General features: G+C 45.9%; 2 protein-coding genes and 1 non-coding gene across 3 annotated transcripts; 1 reads left to right on the forward strand and 2 right to left on the reverse strand.

The window, feature by feature from the left end:
• The first annotated feature begins 16,838 nt into the window (after positions 1–16,838).
• Positions 16,839–20,004, forward strand: LOC119303744. Its single transcript, XM_037580883.1, has 3 exons — positions 16,839–17,000; positions 19,242–19,345; positions 19,453–20,004. The coding sequence occupies exons 1-3, from the start codon at positions 16,910–16,912 to the stop codon at positions 19,729–19,731; spliced, it is 474 nt and encodes a 157-aa protein (XP_037436780.1). The 5' UTR covers positions 16,839–16,909; the 3' UTR covers positions 19,732–20,004.
• A 73-nt stretch (positions 20,005–20,077) lies between these two features.
• On the reverse strand, positions 20,078–20,902 carry LOC119303745. The gene is made up of 3 exons (XM_037580884.1): positions 20,680–20,902; positions 20,522–20,603; positions 20,078–20,413 (listed from the first exon to the last, which is right to left on the reverse strand). The coding sequence occupies exons 1-3, from the start codon at positions 20,816–20,818 to the stop codon at positions 20,266–20,268; spliced, it is 369 nt and encodes a 122-aa protein (XP_037436781.1). The 5' UTR covers positions 20,819–20,902; the 3' UTR covers positions 20,078–20,265.
• Positions 20,903–21,822: 920 nt separating this feature from the next.
• On the reverse strand, positions 21,823–21,983 carry LOC119304433. Its single transcript, XR_005148261.1, has one exon. It is a non-coding gene; the product is annotated as a U1 spliceosomal RNA (small nuclear RNA).
• Between the last annotated feature and the right edge of the window lie 1,903 nt (positions 21,984–23,886).

A 23,886-nucleotide genomic window follows, 5' to 3' on the forward strand; every position in this document is an offset into this window, starting at 1 on the left:
GGACGATGAGTCCGATGACGCCTGGCGTCGGCAACTCTTTTGGGTTCCCTTGGCCTTCTTGGTCTTCTCCGGCACCATGTATGGAGCCGGAGTCAGCATTTTTGCCAGGAGGGTGTCTGCTAGGCCTTCGGGCAAAGGAGCCGGACAGTCGATCTGTCCGGCCGTCTCCTGCCAGTCCTGTCAAAGGTACGGGAGTTTAGATCCCGCATGGAGTCAAACTATGAAAAATAGGTATCCTGTAAGAGGTAAAGCAGCTTACCACGCTGGCTTGGCGCTTTGCGCTGAATCCGCGATCCTCAGTAGTGGGAGGGGGAACCTAGGCGCTCTTGAATAGCACCCTCCAGGCATCTTCGTGAGTTGTGTTGAAGAGCATGTTCAGAGTTCGGTGTTGTGCCGGGTCGAACTCCCACAAGTTGAAGGCCCGTTGTTGGCACGGGAGGATCCGGCGGTTGAGCATGACCTGGACTACGTTGTCGAGTTTGAGCTTCTTGTTCACCATGTTTTGAATACATGTTTGGAGTCCAGTCATCTCTCCTGAACTACCCCAGCACAGGCCCTTCTCTTGCCAGGAGGTGAGCCGTGTGGGGAAGCCAGATCGGAACTCGGGGGCCGCTACCCATTTAGGTTCACGCGGCTCGGTGATGTAGAACCACCCCGATTACCACCCCTTTATGGTCTCCACGAAGGATCCCTCGAGCCATGTGACGTTGGGCATCTTGCCCACCATGGCACCTTCGCACTCCGCCTGGCGGCCGCTCACTATCTTCGGCTTGACATTGAAAGTCTTTAGCCATTAGCCGAAGTGGGGCTTGATGCGGAGGAAGGCCTCACACACGATGATAAACGCCGAGATGTTGAGGATGAAGTTCGGGGCTAGATCGTGGAAATCCAGGCCGTAGTAGAACATGAGCCCCCGGACGAATGGGTGGAGAGGGAATCCCAGTCCACGGAGGAAATGGGTAAGGAACACTACCCACTTATGGGGCCTGGGGGTGGGGATGAGCTGCCCCTCTTCTGGGAGCCGGTGCGCGATGTCGTCGGGCAGGTATCCAGCTCTTCTCAGCTTCTTGATGTGTCCCTCCGTGACGGAGGAGACCATCCACCTGCCTCCCGCTCCGGACATGGTTGGAGAAGGTCGAGGTGGGAAATGCAAACTTGGGCGCTGGAGCTCGAGTGTGCGAAAACGGATGGGCAAAGGAGGAAGAAGGCGTGGATGAAAAGGTAAATCCTTATCCCTTTATATGGGTGGACGAAACTATGCGTCCCCACTAGCCTGGTAAAACTCGCTTATCCCCCAAGCGCCATAATCGATGGCGCGGTTGGGTTACCCACACCCGTATTGATGAGAATCCCGTGATAAGGGGACACGATCTCTGCTTTGACAAGACATGTCAAAAAACTGCCTCGCTTTATGTGCGGGGCTAGTTAAAGGAAACGGTTCGAATAATCACCGGGCCGTGACATAATGTCGTGTTGCCAAAACAAGTCAACAAATTGGATTTGTGGAAATATTATTCTCTCTACGGTGGTATGTGGAACTTATTTTACAGGGTCGGACACTATCCTTATATTCAAATTCTTCCGTGGTGTATTCGGAGGAGGAACCCGCCTTGCAATGCCTAAGACAATACTGCGCGCCGGACTCATCGTCATTGAAAGCCTGGTTCAGGGGCTACTATGGGAGTCCTGGATTAGGGGGTCTCCGGACAGTCGGACTATATCCATTGCCCGGACTGTTAGACTATGAAGATACAAGATTGAAGACTTCGTCTCGTGTTCGGATGGGACTCTACTTGGCGTGGAAGGCAAGCTAGGCAATACGGATATGTGTATCTCCTCCTTTGTAACCGACCTTGTGTAACCCTAACCTCTCCGGTGTCTATATAAACCGGAGGGTTTTAGTCCATAGGACAACAGACAATCATACCATAGGCTAGCTTCTAGGGTTTAGCCTCTCAGATCTCATGGTAGATCTACTCTTGTACTACCCATATCATCAATATTAATCAAGCAGGACATAGGGTTTTACCTCCATCAAGAGGGCCCAAACCTGGGTAAAACATCGTGTCCCCTGCCTCTTGTTACCATCCGCCTTAGACGCATAGTTCGGGACCCCCTACCCAAGATCCACCGGTTTTGACACCGACACCGGGTGTCTCATCCGGCACCGAGATCAATGACAGACAACAATGTTGACCTCTTTGGGCCAGCAACGGAGGAAGAGATGGAGGCTGAATTGAAGAGGATAGATGCCATGGAAGAGGATCAAGAAGTCACTTCCCGCTTCCGAGCTGGATTCACAATGGGAGAACTGCAGAGCTCGGCTATTCCAAACTCGGTTATCCCTTCCAATGTTAGATTTCTTTCTTATGAGAATATGAAAAAGAGTGTCACTGGTTCTCCCGCAGCTATGCAGCACCCTTGGGTGCAGGGAGCTTTGGCTGTTACAGGAAACCTTTGAATGGAAATAATGGACCTCAAGCAACAAGTCAACAAGCTCGAGGAGGAGAATCGTATCCTGAGGGGCATCATCGCCAAGAATATCACATCACCATCCCCGAAAAGAGAGACATAATCACATGGGTATGGGAACTCCCCTTGGCAACTGCCAAGCTTGGGGGAGTGCCCCGGTATCGTATCACCATACTTTTATCTTTACCGTTTTTCTTAGTTCGATCCTTTTGGTAATATCTTGATCTAGTAGAATAAAAGTTCTTAGTATGATCTAGTTGTGAGTTTTGCTTTATGATCCTTCTATGTGATCGAGTCCGTGAGCTATATATATAATAAAGATTATTGTTGAGTCAAGGGCTTGATTATTTTTCCATGATCCTAAGTGAATAAAAGAAAAGAGAAAGAAATAAAAAGAAACAAAAGAGATCATATGGATCTTTATGGAGAGTAATGAGCTCACATAGAAAAAGTATGATGAATAAAAGTTGTTGAGAGTTGACAAACATAGTTTTGGTCATCGTTGCAATTAATAGGAAGTAATAAAGAAAGAGAGGTCTTCACATATAGATATACTATCTTGGACATCTTTTATGATTGTGAGCTCTCATTAAAATATGACATGCTAAAGAGTTGATGTTGGACAAGGAAGACAACCTAATGGGTTATGTTTTCTTACATTTGAAATAAATTATATTTTCATGGATCATCCAACATGGTTGAGCTTGTCTTTCCCTCTCATGCTAGTCAAATTCATCGCACCAAGTAGATATACTACTTGTGCTTCCAACCAATTTTGCCATGAGAGTCCACCATACCTACCTATGGATTGAGTAAGATCCTCCAAGTAAGTTTTCATCGGTGCAAAGCAATAAAAATTGCTTTTTAAATATGTATGACTTATTAGTGTGGGAGAAAATAAACTTTATACGATCGTGTGATATGGAAGAAATAAAAGCAACAGACTGCATAATAAAGGTCCATATCACAAGTGGCAATATAAAGTGACGTTCTTTCGCATTAAGATTTTGTGCATCTAACCATAAAAGCGCATGACAACCTGTGCTTCCCTCTGCGAAGGGCCTATCTTTTACTTTTATCTCCTACCTTGCATAAGAGTCATTGTGATCTTCACCCTTCCTTTTTACATTTTATCCTTTGGTAAGCACAGTATGTTGGAAAGATCCTGGTATATATGGCTAATTGGATGTGAGTTTTCATGAACTATTATTGTTGACATTACCCTTGAGGTAAAATGTTGGGAGGCAAAACTATAAGCCCCTATCTTTCTTTGTGTCCGATTAAAACTCCATACCCATAAGTACTGTGTGAGTGTCAGCAATTGTGAAAGACTATATGATAGTTGAGTATGTAGACTTGCTGAAAAGCTCTTATATATTGAATCTTTCCTATGTTATGATAAATTGCAATTGCTCCAATGACTGCGATTATAGTTTGTTAGTTGTCAATGAAGTTTACGATTCATACTTGAAATTGTGATTGAATTATTACTCTAGCATAAGAAATCATATGACAAGAATTATATAAGTTGATGTTCTAAGAATGATCATGATGCCCTCATGTCTGTATTTTATTTTTATCGACACGTCTATCTCTAAACATGTGGACATATTTTTCGATTTCGGCTTTCGATTTAGGACAAGCGCGGTCTAAGCTTGGGGGAGTTGATACGTCCATTTTGCATCATGCTTTTATATTGATATTTATTGCATTATGGGTTGTTATTACACATTATGTCACAATACTTATGCCTATTCTCTCTTATTTTACAAGGTTTACATAAAGAGGGAGAATGCCGACAGCTGGGATTCTGGGCTGGAAAAGGAGCAAATATTAGAGACCTATTCTGCACAGCTCCAAAAGTCCTGAAACTTCACGGAAGTCAATTTTAGAATATATAATAAATATTGAGCGCAAGAAGTTCACCAGGGGGGCCACACCCTGCCCACGAGGGTGGAGGGCGCGCCCCCTACCTCGTGGGCCCCTTGGTGGCCCTCCGATGACCATCTTCTGCTATATGAAGTCTTTCAATGGGAAAAAATCATAATCCATCTTCTCAGACGAAACTCCGCCGCCACGAGGCGGAACCTTGGCGGAACCAATCTAGGGCTTTGGCGGAGCTGTTCTGCCGGGGAAACTTTCCTCCGGGAGGGGGAAATCATCGCCATCGTCATCACCAACGCTCCTCTCATCGGTGGAGGGCAATCTCCATCAACATCTTCACCAGCACCATCTCCTCTCAAAACCCTAGTTCATCTCTTGTATCCAATTCTTGTCTCTAAGTCCGGGATTGGTACCTGTGGGTTGCTAGTAGTGTTAATTACTCCTTGTAGTTGATGCTAGTTGGTTTAATTGGTGGAAGATCATATGTTCGGATCCTATATGCATATTAATACCCCTCTGATTATGAACATGAATATGCTTTGTGAGTAGTTACGCTTGTTCCTGAGGACATGGGATAAGTCTTGCTATTAGTAGTCATGTGAATTTGGTATTCGTTCGATATTTTGATGAGATGTATGTTGTCTCTCCTCTAGTGGTGTTATGTGAACGTCAACTACATAACACTTCACCATTATTTGGGCCTAGAGGAAGGCATCGGGAAGTAATAAGTAGATGATGGGTTGCTAGAGTGACAGAAGCTTAAACCCTAGTTTATGCCTTGCTTTGTAAGGGGCTGATTTGGATCCATATGTTTCACGCTATGGTTAGGTTTACCTTAATACTTTTGTTGTAGTTGCGGATGCTTGCAATAGAGGTTAATCATAAGTGGGATGCTTGTCTAAGTAAGGACAGTACCCAAGTAGTGGTCCACCCACATATCAGATTATCAAAGTACCGAACGAGAATCATATGAACGTGATGAAAACTAGCTTGACAATATTCCCATGTGTCCTCGGGAGCGCTTTTTCTCTATATAAGAGTTTCTCCATGCTTGTCCTTTGCTACAAAAAGGATTGGGCCACCTTGCTGCACTTTATTTACTTTTGTTACTTGTTGCTCGTTACAAATTATCTATCACAAAAATCTGTTACCACTTATTTCAGTACTTGCAGAGAATACCTTGCTGGAAACCGCTTATCATTTCCTTCTACTCCTCGTTGGGTTCGACACTCTTACTTATCGAAAGGACTACGATAGATCCCCTATACTTGTGGGTCATCAGTGATGCATAGCAACGAGAGGGGAGAGTGTTGTCCACGTACCCTCATAGACCATAAGCGGAAGCATTATGACAACGTGGTTGATGTAGTCATACGTCTTCACAATCCGACCGATCCTAGCAGCGAAGTTACGGCACCTCCGCGATCTGCACACGTTTAGCTCGGTGACGTCCCACGAACTCTAGATCCAGCTGAGGTCAAGGGAGAGTTTCTTCATCATGACTGTGTGATGACGGCGATGATGAAGTTACTGATGCAGGGCTTCGCCTAAGCTCTACAACGATATGACCGAGGTGGAAATCTGTGGCCATGTTGTCATGGCGCGCCCAAGGGGGGATCGGCTAAAACAATCAACTTGTGTGTCTATGGGGTGCCCCCCTCCCCCGTATATAAAGGAGTGGAGGAGGGAGAGGGTCGGCCCTCTCATGGCGCGCCCAAGGGGGGAGCCCTACTCCCTGCGGGAGTAGGATTCCCCCTTCCCTTGTTGGAGTAGGAGAGAAAGGAAGGGGGAGAGAGAGGGAAGGAAGGGGGCCCGGCCCCCACCCAATTCGGATTGGGCTTGGGGGGTGCCCTCCACCTTGGCCGCCTCCTCTTCTCTCCCACTAAGGCCCACTAAGGCCCATACACTCCCCGGGGGGTTCCGGTAACCCCCCGGTACTCCGATAAATGCCCGAACTCACCCGAAACCATTCAGATGTCCAAACATAGCCTTCCAATATATCGATCTTTATGTCTCGACCATTTAGAGACTCCTCGTCATGTCCGTGATCATATCCGGGACTCTGAACTACCTTCGGTACATCAAAACACATAAACTCATAATAACGATCGTCACCGAACGTTAAGCGTGCGGACCCTATGGGTTCGAGAACTATGTAGACATGAACGAGACTCATCTCCGGTCAATAACCAATAGCGGAACCTGGATGCTCATATTGGTTCCTACATATTCTACGAAGATCTTTATTGGTCAAACCGCATAACAACATATGTTGTTCCCTTTGTCATCGATATGTTACTTGCCTGAGATTCGATAGTCGGTATCTCAATACCTAGTTCAATCTCATTACCAACAAGTCTCTTTACTCGTTCCATAATGCAACATCCCGTAACTAACTCATTAGTCACATTGCTTGCAAGGCTTATAGTGATGTGCATTACCGAGAGGGTCCAGAGATACCTCTCCGATACACAAAGTGACAAATCCTAATCTCGATCTATGCCAACTCAACAAACACCATCGGAGACACCTGTAGAGCATCTTTATAGTCACCCAGTTATGTTGTGACGTTTGATAGCACACTAAGTGTTCCTCCGGTATTCGGGAGTTGCATAATCTCATAGTCATAGGAACATGTATAAGTTATGAAGAAAGCAATAGCGACAAACTAAACGATCAAAGTGCTAAGCTAACGGATGGGTCGAGTCAATCACATAATTCTCTAATGATGTGATCCCGTTCATCAAATTACAACTCTTGTCCATGGCTAGGAAACTTAACCATCTTTGATTAACGAGCTAGTCATGTAGAGGCATACCAGTGACACTCATTTTGTCTACGTACTCACACATGTACTAAGTTTCCGGTTAATACAATTCTAGCATGAATAATAAACATTTATCATGATATAAGGAAATATAAATAACAACTTTATTATTGCCTCTAGGGCATATTTCCTTCAGTCTCCCACTTGCACTAGAGTCAATAATCTAGATGACATAGTAATGATTCTAACACCCATGAAGTCTTGGTGCTGATCATGTTTTGCTCGTGAGAGAGGCTTAGTCAACGGGTCTGCAACATTCAGATCCGTATGTATCTTTCAAATCTCTATGTCTCTCTCCTTGACTTGGTCGCGGATGGAATTGAAGCGTCTCTTGATGTGCTTGGTTCTCTTGTGAAATCCGGATTCCTTTGCAAAGGCAATTGCACTAGTATTGTCACAAAAGATTTTCATTGGACCCAATGCACTAGGTATGACAGCTAGATCGGATATGAACTCCTTCATCCAGACTCCTTCATTTGCTGCTTCCGAAGCAGCTATGCACTCCGCTTCACACATAGATCCCGCCACGATGCTCTACTTGGAACTGCACCAACTGACAGCTCCACCATTCAATAAAAATACGTATCTGGTTTGCGACTTAGAGTCATTCGGATTAGTGTTGAAGCTTGCATTGACGTAACCTTTTACGACGAGCTCTTTGTCACCTCCATAAACGAGAAACATATCCTTAATCCTTTTCAGGTATTCCAGGATGTTCTTGAGCGCTGCCCAGTGATCCACTCTTGGATTACTTTGATACCTCCCTGCTAGACTTATAGCAAGGCACACATCAGGTCTGGTTCACAGCATTGCATACATGATAGAACCTATGGCTAAAGCATAGGGTATGACTTTCATTTTCTCTCTATCTTCTGCAGTGGTCGGGCATTGAGTCTGACTCAATTTCACACCTTGTAACACAGGCAAGAACCCTTTCTTTGCTTGATCCATTTTGAACTTCTTCAAAACTTTATCAAGGTCAGTGCTTTATGAAAGTCCAATTAAGCATCTTGATCTATCTCTATAGATCTTGATGCCCAATATATAAGCAGCTTCACTGAGGTCTTTCATTGAAAAATTCTTATTCAAGTATCCTTTTATGCTATTCGGAAATTCAGTATCATTTCCGATCAACAATATGTCATCTACATATAATATCAGAAATGCTACACAGCTCCCACTCACTTTCTTGTAAATACAGGCTTCTCCAAAAGTCTGTATAAAACCATATGCTTTGATCACACTATCAAAGCGTATATTCCAACTCCGAGAGGCTTGCACCAGTCCATAAATGGATCGCTGGAGCTTCCAGACTTTGTTAGTACCTTTTGGATCGATAAAACCTTCTGGTTGTATCATATACAACTCTTCTTTAAGATATCCATTAAGGAATGCAGTTTTGACATCCATTTACCAAATTTCATAATCATAAAATGCGGCAATTTCTAACATGATTCGGACGGACTTAAGCATCGCTACGGGTGAGAAGATCTCATCATAGTCAACTCCTTGAACTTGTCGAAAACCTTTCGCAACAAATCGAGCTTTATAGACAGTAACATTACCATCAGCGTCAGTCTTCTTCTTGAAGATCCATTTATTCTCTATGGTCTGCCGATCATCAGGCAAGTCAACCAAAGTCCACACTTTGTTCTCATACATGGATCCCATCTCAGATTTCATGGCCTCAAGCCATTTTGCGGAATCTGGGCTCATCATCGCTTCCTCATAGTTCGTAGGTTCATCATGGTCAAGTAACATGACCTCCAGAACAGGATTACCGTACCACTCTGGTGCGGATCTTACTCTGGTTGACCTACGAGGTTCGGTAGTAACTTGATCAGAAGTTTCATGATCATCATCATTAGCTTCCTCACTTGTTGGTGTAGGAATCACTGGAACTGATTTCTATGATGAACTACTTTCCAATAAGGGAGCAGGTACAGTTACCTCATCAAGTTCTACTTTCCTCCAACTCACTTCTTTCGAGATAAACTCCTTCTCTAGAAAGGATCCATTCTTAGCAACGAATATCTTCCCTTCGGATATGTGATAGAAGGTGTACCCAACAGTCTCCTTTGGGTATCCTATGAAGACACATTTCTCCGATTTGGGTTCGAGCTTATTAGGTTGAAGCTTTTTCACATAAGCATCGCAGCCCCAAACTTTAAGAAACGACAACTTAGGTTTCTTGCCAAACCACAATTCATAAGGTGTCGTCTCAACGGATTTCGATGGTGCCCTATTTAACGTGAATGCAGCCGTCTCTAAAGCATAACCCCAAAACGATAGCGGTAAATCAGTAAGAGACATCATAGATTGCATCATATCCAATAAAGTGCGGTTACGATGTTCGGACACACCGTTACGCTGTGGTGTTCCAGGTGGCGTGAGTTGCGAAACTATTCCGCATTGTTTCAAATGAAGACCAAACTCATAACTCAAATATTTACCTCCACAATCAGATCGTAGAAACTTAATTTTCTTGTTACGATGATTTTCCACTTCACTCTAAAATTCTTTGAACTTTTCAAATGTTTCAGACTTATGCTTCATCAAGTAGATATACCCATATCTGCTCAAATCATCTGTGAAGGTAAGAAAATAACGATACCCGCCACGAGCATCAACACTCATTGGACCGCATATATTAGTATGTATTATTTCCAACAAGTCTGTTGCTCGTTCCATTGTTCCGGAGAACGGAGTATTAGTCATCTTGCCCATGAGGCATAGTTCGCAAGCATCAAGTGATTCATAATCAAGTGATTCCAAAAGCCCATCAGCATGGAGTTTCTTCATGCGCTTTACACCAATATGACCTAAACGGCAGTGCCACAAATAAGTTGCACTATCATTATTAAACTTATATCTTTTGGCTTTAATACTATGAACATGTGTATCACTACTATCAAGATTTAGTAAAAATAGACCACTCATCAAGGGTGCATGACCATAAAAGATATTACTCATATAAATAGAACAACCATTATTCTCTGATTTAAATGAATAACCGTCTCACATCAAACAAGATCCAGATATAATGTTCATGCTCAACGCTGGCACCAAATAACAATTATTTAGGTCTAAAACTAATCCCGAAGGTAGATGTAGAGGTAGCGTGCTGACGACGATCACATCGACTTTGGAACCATTTCCCACGCGCATCGTCACCTCGTCCTTAGCCAATCTTTGCTTAATTTGTAGCCCCTGTTTCGAGTTGCAAGTATTAGCAACGGAACCATTATCAAATACCCAGGCGGTACTACGAGCATTAGTAAGGTACACATCAATAACATGTATATCAAATATACCTTTCACTTTGCCATCCTTCTTCTCCGCCAAATACATGGGGCAGTTCCGCTTCCAGTGACCAGTCCCTTTGCAGTAGAAGCACTCAGTCTCACGTTTAGGTCCAAACTTGGGCTTCTTCACTTGAGAAACAACTTGTTTGTCATTCTTCTTGAAGTTCCCCTTCTACCCTTTACCCTTTTTCTTGAAACTGGTGGTCTTGTTGACCATCAACACTTGATGCTCCTTCTTGATTTCTACCTCCGCAGCCTTTAGCATTGCGAAGAGCTCGGGAATTTTCTTATCCATCCCTTGCATATTATAGTTTATCACGAAGCTCTTGTAGCTTGGTGGCAGTGATTGAAGAACTCTGTGAATGACACTATCATCAAGAAGATTAACTCCCAACTGAGTCAAGTGGTTGTGATACCCAGACATTCTGAGTATATGTTCACTGACAGAACTATTCTCCTCCATTTTGCAGCTGTAGAACTATCTCTCAATCCGCGCATTTGCTTGAAATATTAACTTCAACTCCTAGAACATCTCATATGCTCCATGACGTTCAAAACATCGTTGAAGTCTCGGTTCTAAGCTGTAAAGCATGGCACATTGAACTATCGAGTAGTCATCAGCTTTGCTCTGCCAGAAGTTCACAACATCTTGTGTTGCTCCTGCAGCGGGTTTGTCACCTAGCGGTGCTTTCAGGACGTAATTCTTCTGTGCAACAATGAAGATAACCCTCAAGTTACGGACCCAGTCTGTGTAATTGCTACCATCATCTTTCAACTTAGCTTTCTCTAGGAACACATTAAAATTCAACGGAACAACAGCTCGGGCCATCTATCCACAACAACATAGACATGAAAAATACTATCAGGTACTAAGTTCATGATAAATTAAAGTTCAATTAATCATATTACTTAAGAACTCCCACTTAGATAGATATCCCTCTAATCATCTAAGTGATCATGTGATCCATATCAACTAAACCATGTCCGATCATCACGTGAGATGGAGTAGTTTTCAATGGTGAACATCACTATGTTGATCATATCTACTATATGATTCATGCTCGACCCTTCGGTATCAGTGTTCCGAGGCCATATCTGTATATGCTAGGCTCGTCAAGTTTGACCCGAGTATTCCGCTTGTGCAAAATTGGCTTGCACCCGTTGTATGTGAACGTAGAGCTTATCACACCCGATCATCACGTGGTGTCTCGGCACGATGAACTGTGGCAACGGTGCATACTCAGGGAGAACACTTGTACCTTGAAATTTAGTGAGAGATCATCTTATAATGCTATCGCCGAACTAAGCAAAATAAGATGCATAAAGGATAAACATTGCAATCAATATAAGTGATATGATATGGCCATCATCATCTTGTGCCTGTGATCTCCATCTCCAAAGCACCATCATGATCACCATCGTCACCGGTTTGACACCTTGATCTCCATCGAAGCATCGTTGTCGTCTCGCCAATTATTGCTTCTATGACTATCGCTACTGCTTAGTGATAAAGTAAAGCAATTACATGGTGATTGCATTTCATACAATAAAGCGACAACCATATGGCTCCTGCCAGTTGTCGATAACTCTGTTACAAAACATGATCATCTCATACAATAAAATTTAACATCATGTCTTGACCATATCACATCACAACATGCCCTGCAAAAACAAGTTAGACATCCTCTACTTTGTTGTTGCAAGTTTAGGTAGCTGCTACGGGCTTAGCAAGAACCATTATTACCTACGCATCAAAAACCACAACGCGGTATAGTGATTGCTTTTTGATTTTCAGAAAGAACCCTGTTCATTGAATCTGATTCAACTAAAGTTGGAGAAACAGACACCCACTAGTCACCTGTGTGTGAAGCACGTCGGTAGAACCAGTCTCGCGTAAGCATACGCGTAATGTCGGTCTGAGCCGCTTCATCCAACAATAACGCTGAATCAAGAATCAACTAGTGACGGCAAGAAATATGTATATACCCACGCCCACAACTCCTTTGTGTCCTACTCGTGCATATAGCATCTACGCATAGACCTGGCTCGCATGCCACTATTGGGGAACACAGTAATTTCAAAAAAAATCCTACGCACACGCAAGATCCATCTAGGTGATGCATAGCAACGAGAGGGGAGAGTGTTGTCCATGTACCCTTGTAGACCGTAAGCGGAAGCATTATGACAACGCGGTTGATGTAGTCGTACGTCTTCATGATCCGACCAATCCTAGCACCGAAGGTACGGCACCTCTGCGATTTGTACACATTCAGCTTGGTGATGTCCCACGAACTCTAGATCCAACTGAGGTCGAGGGAGAGTTTCGTCAGCACGCCCGCGTTATGACGGCGATGATGAAGTTGTCGGTGCAAGGCTTCGCCTAAGCTCTATAACGATATGACCGAGGTGGAAATCCATGGAAGGGGCACCGCACACGGCTAAAACAAATCAACTTGTGTGTCTATGGGGTGCCCCCTCCCCGTATATAAAGGAGTGGAGGAGGGGGAGGGCCGGCCCTCTCATGGCGCGCCCAAGGGAGGAGTCCTACTCCCGGTGGGAGTAGGATTCCCCCTTCCCTTGTTGGAGTAGGAGAGAAAGGAAGGGGGAGAGAGAGGGAATGAAGGGGGGTGGCCCCCCACCCAATTCGGATTGGGCTTGGGGGGCGCGCCCTCCACCTTGGCCACCTCCTCCTCTCTCCCACTAAGGCCCAATAAGGCCCATACACTCCCGGGGGTTCCGGTAACCCCTCAGTACTCCGGTAAATGCCCGAACTCATCCGAAACCATTCCGATGTCCAAACATAGCCTTTCAATATACCAATCTTTATGTCTCGACCATTTAGAGACTCCTCGTCATGTCCGTGATCATATCCGGGACTCCGAACTACCTTCGGTACATCAAAACACATAAACTCATAATACCGGTCGTCACCGAACGTTAAGCGTGCGGACCCTACGGGTTCGAGAACTATGTAGACATGATCGAGACTCATCTCCAGTTAATAACCAATAGCGGAACCTGGATGCTCATATTGGTTCCTACACATTCTACGAAGATCTTTATCGGTCAAACCACATAACAATATGCGTTGTTCCCTTTGTCATCGGTATGTTACTTGCCCGAGATTCGATCGTCGGTATCTCAATACCTAGTTCAATCTAGTTATTGGCAAGACTCTTTACTCGTTCCGTAATGCAACATCCCGTAACTAACTCATTAGTCACATTGCTTGCAAGGCTTATAGTGATGTGCATTACCGAGAGGGCCCAGAGATACCTCTCCGATACACGGAGTGACAAATCCTAATCTCGATCTATGCCAACTAAACAAACACCATCGGAGACACCTGTAGAGCATCTTTATAGTCACTCAGTTACGTTGTGACATTTGACAACACACTAAGTGTTCCTACGGTATTCAGGAGTTGCATAATCTCATAGTCGTAGGAACATGTATAAGTTATGAAGAAAGCAATAGCAACAAACTAAACGATCAAAGTGCTAAGCTAACGGATGGGTCAAGTCAATCACATCATTCTCTAATGATCTGATCCCATTCATCAAATGACAACTCTTCTCCATGGCTAGGAAACTTAACCATCTTTGATTAATGAGCTAGTCAAGTAGAGGCATACTAGTGACACCCATTTTGTCTATGTATTCACACATGTACTAAGTTTATGGTTAATACAATTCTAGCATGAACAATAAACATTTATCATGATATAAGGAAATATAAATAACAACTTTATTATTACCTCTAGGGCATATTTCCTTCAACAGGGCCTCGTTTGGCCCCTGTCACGCGAGCGGTAGTACCGTGTGCCTATGCGGTAGTACCATGAGTGTGTGCGGTAGTACCGTATGTCACGGGCTGGTTAAGTGGGTAACAGTTGGATCTTTCCTCTCACTATATAAGGGGGGGGGTCTTCTTCACCAAGTTGACCACCTCTTCCCTCCCCAAGCTCCATTGTTGCTCAAAGCTCCATTTCCGCCCGATCTCTCTCCCCAGTATAGCCAATCAAACTTGTTGATTTTCTAGGGTTTGGTTGAGAAGGCCCCGATCTACACTTCCACCAAGAGAAATTTGATTCCCCCCACTAATCCCTTACAGATCTTGTTACTCTTGGGTGTTTGAGCACCCTAGAAGGTTGAGGTCACCGCGGAGCCATGTTCAATTGTGGTGAAGCTTCATGGTGTCGTTGGGAGCCTCCAATCAAGTTGTGGAGATTGCCCCAACCTTGTTTGTAAAGGTTTGGTTGCCGCCTCCAAGGGCACCAATAGTGGAATCATGACGTCTCGCTTTGTGTGAGGGCGTGAGGAGAATACGGTGGCCTAGTGGCTTCTTGGGGAGCATTGTGCCTCCACACCGCTCCAACGGAGACATACTTCCTCTCAAAGGGAATGAACTTCGGTAACACATCCTCGTCTCCACCAGCTCCACTCTTGGTTATCTCTTGCCTTTACTTGTGCAAGCTTATATTGTGTTGTATCCCTTGCTTGGTTGTGTGCTTGTTGTTGTTGCATCATATAGGTTGCTCACCTAGTTGCATATCTAGACAACCTACTTTGATGCAAAGTTTAAATTGGTAAAGAAAAGCTAAAAATTGTTAGTTGCCTATTCACCCCCCCCCTCTAGTCAACTACATCGATCTTTTCACCCTCTTTCTTGGCTTTCACCGGTGGTGATTAGGGCGACTCCTTGCCCCCTAGTTGTGTAGTTAGGTTTTTTGTTCCTTGATTATGTCATTTATGGAAGTTTCTCAAGTTAGGAAGTTCTCGTCGCCGGCCTTCGCCTAATGTTCGCCTTTGTCCTTCAATTCAATCTGCCAACCCTTTGGTGAAATCTAGTTGGGAAACCCTACGTACGTGTGATTGCCTTTCTCGAGGGGTACGGGGGGTAGTCCAAGTCCCTTTGGTATAGATCTTTAAGATCCAGTTCTTTTATCCCTTGTTGCTCTTGTTTGTCTTTGGCGAGGCGGTCATGGTGGTAGCACCCTTAGTCGATGACGTGCATATGTTACTATTTATTTTACTCCTAAATTAAATCACCTACCATTGGTTTCTCTAGTTTCCAAAGTTGTTCTCCCTCTTCCTTTATTTATTCCTTTGGCAATCCTTGATGGTTCTTCTTGTCTACTTCCTCCCCGTTCGGAGGAACTTGATTTAGGCGTTGAGCATGTATTTCTTTCCTCATATCTCACCCTCCCCCCTCCCAAATTTCTCAAGTGGTGTTTTCTCATCCTTCACATGCACATGATAATAGCTCCTTCTCATTGAACCTAGTTGAAGGAGTGACCCCCAGATTTAGAGCTTTCCTGGATGTCGGAGCTACTTGGTTGGCTCCCGTGTCTTTTCTCGGCTTCACTCTTCAGCTACAGTTGTTGTGGAGCCTGTGACCAAGTGTGGATGTTAGGGTGTGTTGAAAGCCCTCAACGGTGCCCCCTCATGCTGGTGACAACTATAGGTTTCACTTGTTGATGACGTTTCAACATTAATCGATTACAGTTCTTTCATGCCACACTAGATAGGATATAAATGCCAATTTTCCATGTTTTGTGATTCATGATAATCATTCTCACTAAAACTTAGTTAAAAGTCTATACTACATTAGAGGAACTAGCAAAGTGCTCAGTGCGTTGCTACGAGTGGCGGAGCTAGACTAGGAATGCTAGAGGGGCAGAAAGCGGTGATTGCTATGAAACACAACATTAATCAAAGTGGTGTACTATTTTATAATATGTAGTATGTCGTGGTAGGTGTGTTTCTAATCGAGCCACAAAGCATCACTATGTCATTCAACTTAAATTTATTAAAAATACAAGTACTAAGGGAAAATGAATGGTCATATATCCAAATAATAAAAATAATTAATTGAGATTTTTTAATTTTTTTATTCATATGTGTATTACAACATTAAAAAATCATATACTTGGAGAAAATGTTTGTCTTAGTGTTAAAAATGATCGTGTATTTTAATAAAATCATGTGATTGAAAAATGCTCTTGTTTGAATAAAATGTTCACATGTATTTTTAAATGTTCACGTTTTAAAAGTGTTATGCTTTTCAGAATAAAAATGTTAAAATGCAATTCTGATTGTGCCATCAAGCAACTTGATCTTTATCTTCCCCTGCACTTGAGAAAAGCATTCGCTTGTTTTTTCCGCAAAACGAGGGAACCCTAGAACAGGAAAAAAAGAAAAAAGAAAAAAGAAAGGAAAAGGAAAATGGGAGAGCAGAACACGAAAGCCAGATGCCAGCAAGACCCGCAAAATGGGCTGGCCCAGTACTATGGTCGGTATGCGTTATTAATCCCCAGACTGGCGACATGGAGCACTGGAATCGGAATCCAATTCCAAAACCGAGAGGTAGGTATCCTTGGAGGAGGGGGAGGGGGATCCTCCTCGCCGCTCCGGTTTCCATGGCGGCCGCCCCCGCCCCCGCCCGTTCGCCGCCGGAAGCGTCCCCGCCGCCCCTCGACGCCTCCGCCTCCGCCTCCGACGACGAGTGGGGTAACTAACCAACTACCTCCCGCCTCTGCTCCGCGCCCTTGTTTCTTGCTCCGCCTCTGCTCCGCGCCCTTGTTTCTTGCTCCGCCTCTAGCTGGTTAACTGAAGCCTCCAGCGCGTCCTACTCTTGTTCTTCTGCCATGATTGTCTCGAAGAGGAGTTCGATCTAGATGCGTGATGCTTTCCTTGACTGATATCCTCTTAGCTCGTACCCATCCGTGTATTATCGGGGAATCGCTGCCTGGGACATAGATCAGTTACTGTATCATTTTTGACGAGTCACAGCAGTCGTGCTAATTAGGTTTGAAGAACCGACCTGGTATGTCGAACTTATATGCCTATCTTTATGGGGCAATGTCAACCAGACTGGTTGAAACAAGTTGTGTTGGAACAATTTTGAGATATTTAAGGTGGAATTGCTTACTGCTTTTTTATGGGTTATAAAATGTAAAAACATCTGCTAGTTTGAAGAAAACAAAGCATATGACTGCATTTGTCGCACATAAATACCAACCCAGTACCAAGTTTACTACTCCCTCCGTTCCGAATTACTTGTCTTGGATTTGTCTAGATACGGATGTATCTAGACTCATTTTAGTGCTAGATACCTCCGTATCTAGACAAATCTAAGACAAGTAATTCAGAACGGAGGGAGTAGTATGGAGCCACTGGACAAGTGGAAGCGTCCCCTCCGCCCTGCACATAAATACCAACCCAATATCAAACCGTCGGCGGCGGAAGCGTTTCGCCGCTCCTGGACGCATCTGCTTCCGACGACGAGTGTGGTAACCAACTACCACCCGTGTCTGCTCCGCGCCCTTGTTTCTTGCTGCGCCTCTAGCTTGCTAAAGCCCCCAGCGCATCCTACTCATGTTCTTCTGCCATGATTGTCTTGAAGAGGAGTTCAATCTAGATGCGTGATGCCTTTCTTGACTGTTATTCTCTTGCTCGTACCCATCGTATCATCGGGGAGTTGCCTGGGACATAGGTCAATTACTGTAGCAAGCATGCCCTTCTTGAACAGACCTGGTGTGTTGAAGTTATACGCCTACCTTTATGGGACAATACCCGTAAACTGGTTGAAACTAGCTTTCTTGGAACAATTTTGAGAAATTTGAGGTGGAAGGCATCGAGCCATCGGTCTTGATATCTTGGTCGTTATGAGGAGTCACTCCTGATTTACCTTCACAACTCTCTCTGATAATATAATAATAGGAGTGATGGCAACTGAAGGGTACAATTTTCTTCTCATGATGATTCATGCTTAAATATGAACCCTTTCCTCTATTACAGGAGGCAATGTAGACAATCTGCACAAGGTTCGGGAAAAAATGGTAGAAAATCTTCATTGAATGGAAATAGGAATGCTATTAATATACCACAAACTGGTTGGAAACTAGTTGTGTTGGAACAGTTTTGAGGAATTTGAGGTGGAACGGAAAAGCCTACTATTGCTTTGGGCGATATTTTGCTTACTGCTTAGGTTATAGTAAAATTTTAAAACATCTGCTAGTTAGAAGAGAGCAGCATGTAAAAAAGATTGCACAAAATATATGCCTCCATTTGTCGCACATTAGTACCAAGTCAATGCCAAGTTTATTAGCATTGAGTCATCGATCTTGATATCTTGGTGCGTTATGAGGAGTCCCTTCTGATTCACCTTGATGACTCTTTCTGATAATACTATAATAGTACGAGTGATCAGTGATGCCAACTGAAGGGTAAGATTTGAATCTCATGATGATTTATGCTTAAATATGAGCCCTTTCCTATATGACAGGAGGCAATGTAGACAATCCTAATTGATTGGAAAAAGGAGTGCTATTAGTATAATCTAGTGATAATCACAAGTTGTTCATGTACGTCATAGCTTTCTAATCAGTATTTGGTCACAGAGATACCTAAACTAGGTTCCATTTCTTTGCGAGTAATTTTTACTTAAGATTGTTTTTGTTTCTTAAAGCATTGACACGCTTTAAGATGTTCATTAATGATAATCATTAAGAGACTTATATGCTATTAACTCCCTTGTACCGGGTTATGGTAGTGACTTGCTTGCACTATAGTATATCTCATGAAACTTGATATCATGGAGTTTTTTGTGGAAGGTGGCACTGATGCAGGGACGCTGTTCTGCACATATTTATTCTACGTATTAAAATCAAACATACATGTGCCAACTGCTACATTCAAAACATGAGGTTTATTTGAGTTCTTTTAATAATGTCGATGGTACAATTACAGATGCGGATGGATTTGTTATTCCTGATGTGACTATTCAAGATGATGATGATGATGATGTTACTACACACAGTGTCCCCAAAGCAAGGGATCCTGAACCTCAACAGGCGAGTTACAGATCTTTTCGCCGCAATGTCCCTCGTTAGATCAGTAAATGTAACTTGAACAACCACTTGGCTAGCACAGTGGTGTAAACTCGTATTTGAATGAACAGGCAAAAGAGGAGAAGATATACTTGGGACCTCATGGGGCGCCACCATCAGGAGCAAAGCAGCAGCAACTTAACACAGTTGGCCGCAAGCAGAGTTTCAGAAACAAGCTGAAGGAGGCAGATAGGAAATCCAGTGGCAATGCTCAGGAGAACAAGGTGGAAAGCCTAAGAGAGCTCATGGGGGCTGTAACAACAGATAGTAGGGGCATGGCGAAGAGTTCTCGTCGCGACTGGCTTGACCCACACTGTCGTGAGTCTGAGTTTGATAGGAAACCACGCTAGCTAGGTGGCTGCCATATGATGTGTCCGTTTGCGCAAAAGTTTTAACTGTATACTGCTGTGGGCTACTGGCTAGGCCCGAAAAACATGTCTTTGTTATCTGCAAGTTTATGAGGAGAAATAGCCAATGGTATTCTATGGTATGCAGAATCTCATGAATCTTGCTAGAATGTGGTTTAGTTGTTTGTTGTATGTCTGACTTGAGATGAATCTGTAGCGGCGGCATGTGCTTATGTGTAGATTCTTTGCCTCCTTGTTGAAATTTGATGTTGCTGGTACCGACGCCATTCTATATTTTTCCTCAATTGCTTGATTGACCGATCTTGAACTGTTGAAAGTGCTCACAATCTTAACAAACACAGGGCTTTCGCTTCTATGCAGAACCAGATGCAGTCATGAGTGCAGAGCAGCTGGTGACTCCACTATATAAAGATCTCTGGAGAAATGATTTACATACGGCTTTACAGCAATCTCTATAGAATGGAAGCAAGTCATCTCTCTCGCTGGAAGGGGGGAGGAGGATAGCTCGACCGGAGCTCAGCGGATGAGGGGCGCCTTGATCCATCCGTTGGCGAAGGCGATGGCGAGGATGATGAAGGGGGTGGAGAAGCCGAAGATGACGATATAGGGCAGCGGCGTCATCATGGGGTTCTCCCCCTTCCTCTCCCCAGCAGTCTGCCAGTACCTACATCATCCATCATCATCCATTTTATCCACACCAATTGACCACAGACCACACATAGATGAACTCATAATATGGATCATGAGAGCTGATGGGTGCAGGCTTGCTTACTGCTCCGGTTCCTGTTCTCTGGTGATGAACTTCTTGCCGTCAGGCTTGGTCTCTCCATCTCCACCACCATCACCACCACCACCTGCATATACACGCGTAGCGTATATGGACTCAAACAAAATGCAACATAAGAGAGATTGAGGAGGAATCGTGGGTACCGAGCTGCGCCGAGATTCTGGAGCGCTTGCTTACGAGGAGCAGGCCGGCGCCTCTCTTCCTCGGCGTAAGCGGGGTGGCGAAGGCGGTGGCACCGCCGCCGGAGGCGAGGAGCGGCGACGGAGCAACCCTGAGGGCCATGGTGGTCGTTGTTGGGTTGTTCTGTGTGGAGGAGGGAAAGAGCTCTCCTGCCTCATGCACCACGCACCCTATAGCACTCACTCCCTCACCTTTCGGCCGCGTAGCACTCACCTTATCCACCAGCCAGCCGTGCTATATTCCCTTCCGTGGCAGCTTTAAGTTCTTGAATTCACATTTACACTGGTCAAACTACCGGCCGACGGATGTATACACTCTTTTGCCACCCAGCTCACATCTCCTGATCAACACTGGATGCCACAGTTACTTTTGGCATGTTGGTAGTAACTCTTGGTGGAGACATTCTAAACTGTGTGGCCGTTCAATCAGTTTCATGCTAAGCAAATGAGACTAGAGCCAAGGTATCGTGTCAGGAACTTGTCGCGGCGAAATGCCAAACTGTGTGGGGTGCCTCAACTGACAGTGGCTTCAATCGGGTCTATCCACACGTGTAGAGGTTCAGTTCTTGCCAAATTTTACTTGATTGTAATATTAAGGTAAAGAGGACCAGAATATACGAGTTCTGTGGAGTGTTGTTTTTTCAGCTCACCGCAGAGAATTGGTAGCTAGTAAACTTGGTTGGTGACACGTATGATTGTGAAGTTGTTGGTCTTTCACTTAGTTTCAGGCTAAAGCTAGACTCGGGGTGCTTGTCTCTGTCTCAACTGTCAGGTTATAATAAGCTCAAGACTGCAGTGACTTCATTCATCCCTATCTAGTAGCGCAGAAGTGAGTTTGTTCCCAAAATTTACTTAGTTGTAAGCGGGAGGTGAAGAACACCAGAATATACAACCTCTGACAGCACAAGATTCGGATGTTACATGCACTTGGATCAGAAGTTCAGAACCCTCCATCCAGCCCATACTGAAATCTTCTTTTCCTCCGTTCAGAGAACACGTTGCCGGCTCCCTCTCGATGTGCAACAACCAGACAAGGGACTGGATTGTAAAACATACTCCTTCGTAAGCGAGCCAAACAGAGGACCAAGATTTAATTTCAAAGAATTGGCAGGGGCCGCGCGAACGCGTACCCCCTCTACCACAAATTATGACGTCCACTCTCCCACTTGGGGAGATGGTGGGTCAACGCACCCACCAAGTGCAATGTGGGCCATTGACCCAGGCCACGGGCCTTCTTGATCGCCCGTCGACCCCGTCCAGGTAAGTATGGAACAACGCTGCACCTCGCCCCCCTCTTATAGTGGCTCCCCCGCTCGATGCTCTCCGCTGAGCGAGGTGGTACTAAAAACCGAAGCGCAGCAGCAGCGGCGGGCGTGAAGCCGTGAAGGGAGCCAGGGAGGCGCGCAGTCCGGGAGGTACTACGTCTCGTTGGGCTTGACTTTGCTCCTACATGGGCTGAATGACGGGAGGTAGGCGTGTGGGCCTTAAGAGCCGTACCAGCTTTTTCCCAGTGTTGTCTTAAAAAAAAAGGTTTTTTTTCCCAGTGTTCTGGTCTCTTACTACTGCTCTTGAGCTGCTACAAAAAGACTGTTGCTCTTGATTCTAAAAAAAACTATTGCCGTAAGTCTCTCGTACTGGTATTTTGTTCACTTACTTTTGCTCTTAATGTGCATGGCCGCATAAGAAACCGCTGCACCTTTGGTGCCTCTTTTCGGCCTGTTGCACCCAAAAGTTTGCACAAACCGGCTGATACCTGGGTGTTATATACATCTGACTCAGAAAAAGTTACTAGAACATCTTACATTTGTGAACGGAGGGAGTATTGTTCATGGAGAATCCAGTTATCTTCGGTGGAATTTGTAGGATGATGATTTCTCTGTATAGATTCCGTTTACACAAGTCGATACATACAAGATTGTTCGCGGTCACACAATAATGCACCAACACAAACACAGCGTCACACACTTGTTACACGAAGGTAGCCACGTCTGCCGAAAAGAAAAGAAACAACGACGACTAACAACTCCTACCGCCGGCAACGGCAACGCGGTCTCCCTCTACACCCTGACAAAGAAAATGCTCAGCTCCGTGCCACCGCCGGCGCCGGCGCCGCCGTCCCCGTCCGGGCTGACCATGTAGAACGACTCCGAGTCCTTGCTCCCGGTGACCCTGTCGAACCCCGCGCGCATGTACGCCACCTCGCCGTCCGCGTCCGCCGCCCCGCCGGGCGGCTCGTCCACCACGTCCCCGGGCAGCACGCCGGCGCCCACCGACACGGTGCTCAGCAGCTGCATGACCGCGAGGTCGCCGTCTGTGGCCTCCCGCCTGACCGCGTACCCGACGCGCCGGCCGTTGACGTAGGCCGTCCACATCGCCTCCTCCAGCAGGCTGACGCTCCCGCCGCCTTCGCCGGCGTCGGGCGACTTCTTGGACTTCTTCTCGCACTCGAGGGCGATGCGGACGTGGCCCCCGGCGGAGATCTCCTGCATGAGCTTCCCCGTGAGCACGCCGAGCTCGAGGACCAGGGTGGGGAGGCTGCCGGGCCGCTCCTGCACGGCGAGCGCGATGCGGGCGCGGCGGTGGCCGTAGAAGGTGCCGGTGACGCGCGCGCGGCCGCCGGCGTGGCCGTCGTGCGGCTTGCCGTGGCGCCTGGGTAGGGCCGACGCCGGGCGGCACGCTGCCGGCGCGATGATGGGGAAGGAGCGGAGCAGCGCGCGGATGGCGCGGAGCGCGCGTGACGGCGGGCCGCGGACGGCCGCGGGCGCGCGCTTCTCGTGCGTGGACGACGGCTCTTTGAGCGTGATCTCCGGGCGCGGCGTGCGCGGCGTGGTCGGCGGTGGGGTGGACGCCCTGGACGGCGCCGGGGGCGTGCGCGGCGAGGCCGGGATGGCGCACTGCGGGGTGGTCGGGGACGCCGGGGCGACGGCCAGGCGGCTGGCGGCCGTCGGGGAGCGCGGCGGCGTCGCCGTCAGCGGGCTCGACGGTGTCGTGCGCGGCATGGCGTGGCGAGCTGGGGCGCGGGAACCCAAGGAGGAGGTGGCCGAGAGAGAGACCCTAGGAGCTCGACGGCAGCGAGTCCTCGAAGTGTTTTAAGCTGAACGCCCGAGCTAGCGCGACGTGACGGCATGCACGCTGGTTGGAGCGCGCACGACGTGGTGGCATTACACCGAG

This window comes from Triticum dicoccoides, chromosome 5A, assembly GCF_002162155.2.
Source record: "Triticum dicoccoides isolate Atlit2015 ecotype Zavitan chromosome 5A, WEW_v2.0, whole genome shotgun sequence".
NCBI lineage: Eukaryota > Viridiplantae > Streptophyta > Magnoliopsida > Poales > Poaceae > Triticum > Triticum dicoccoides.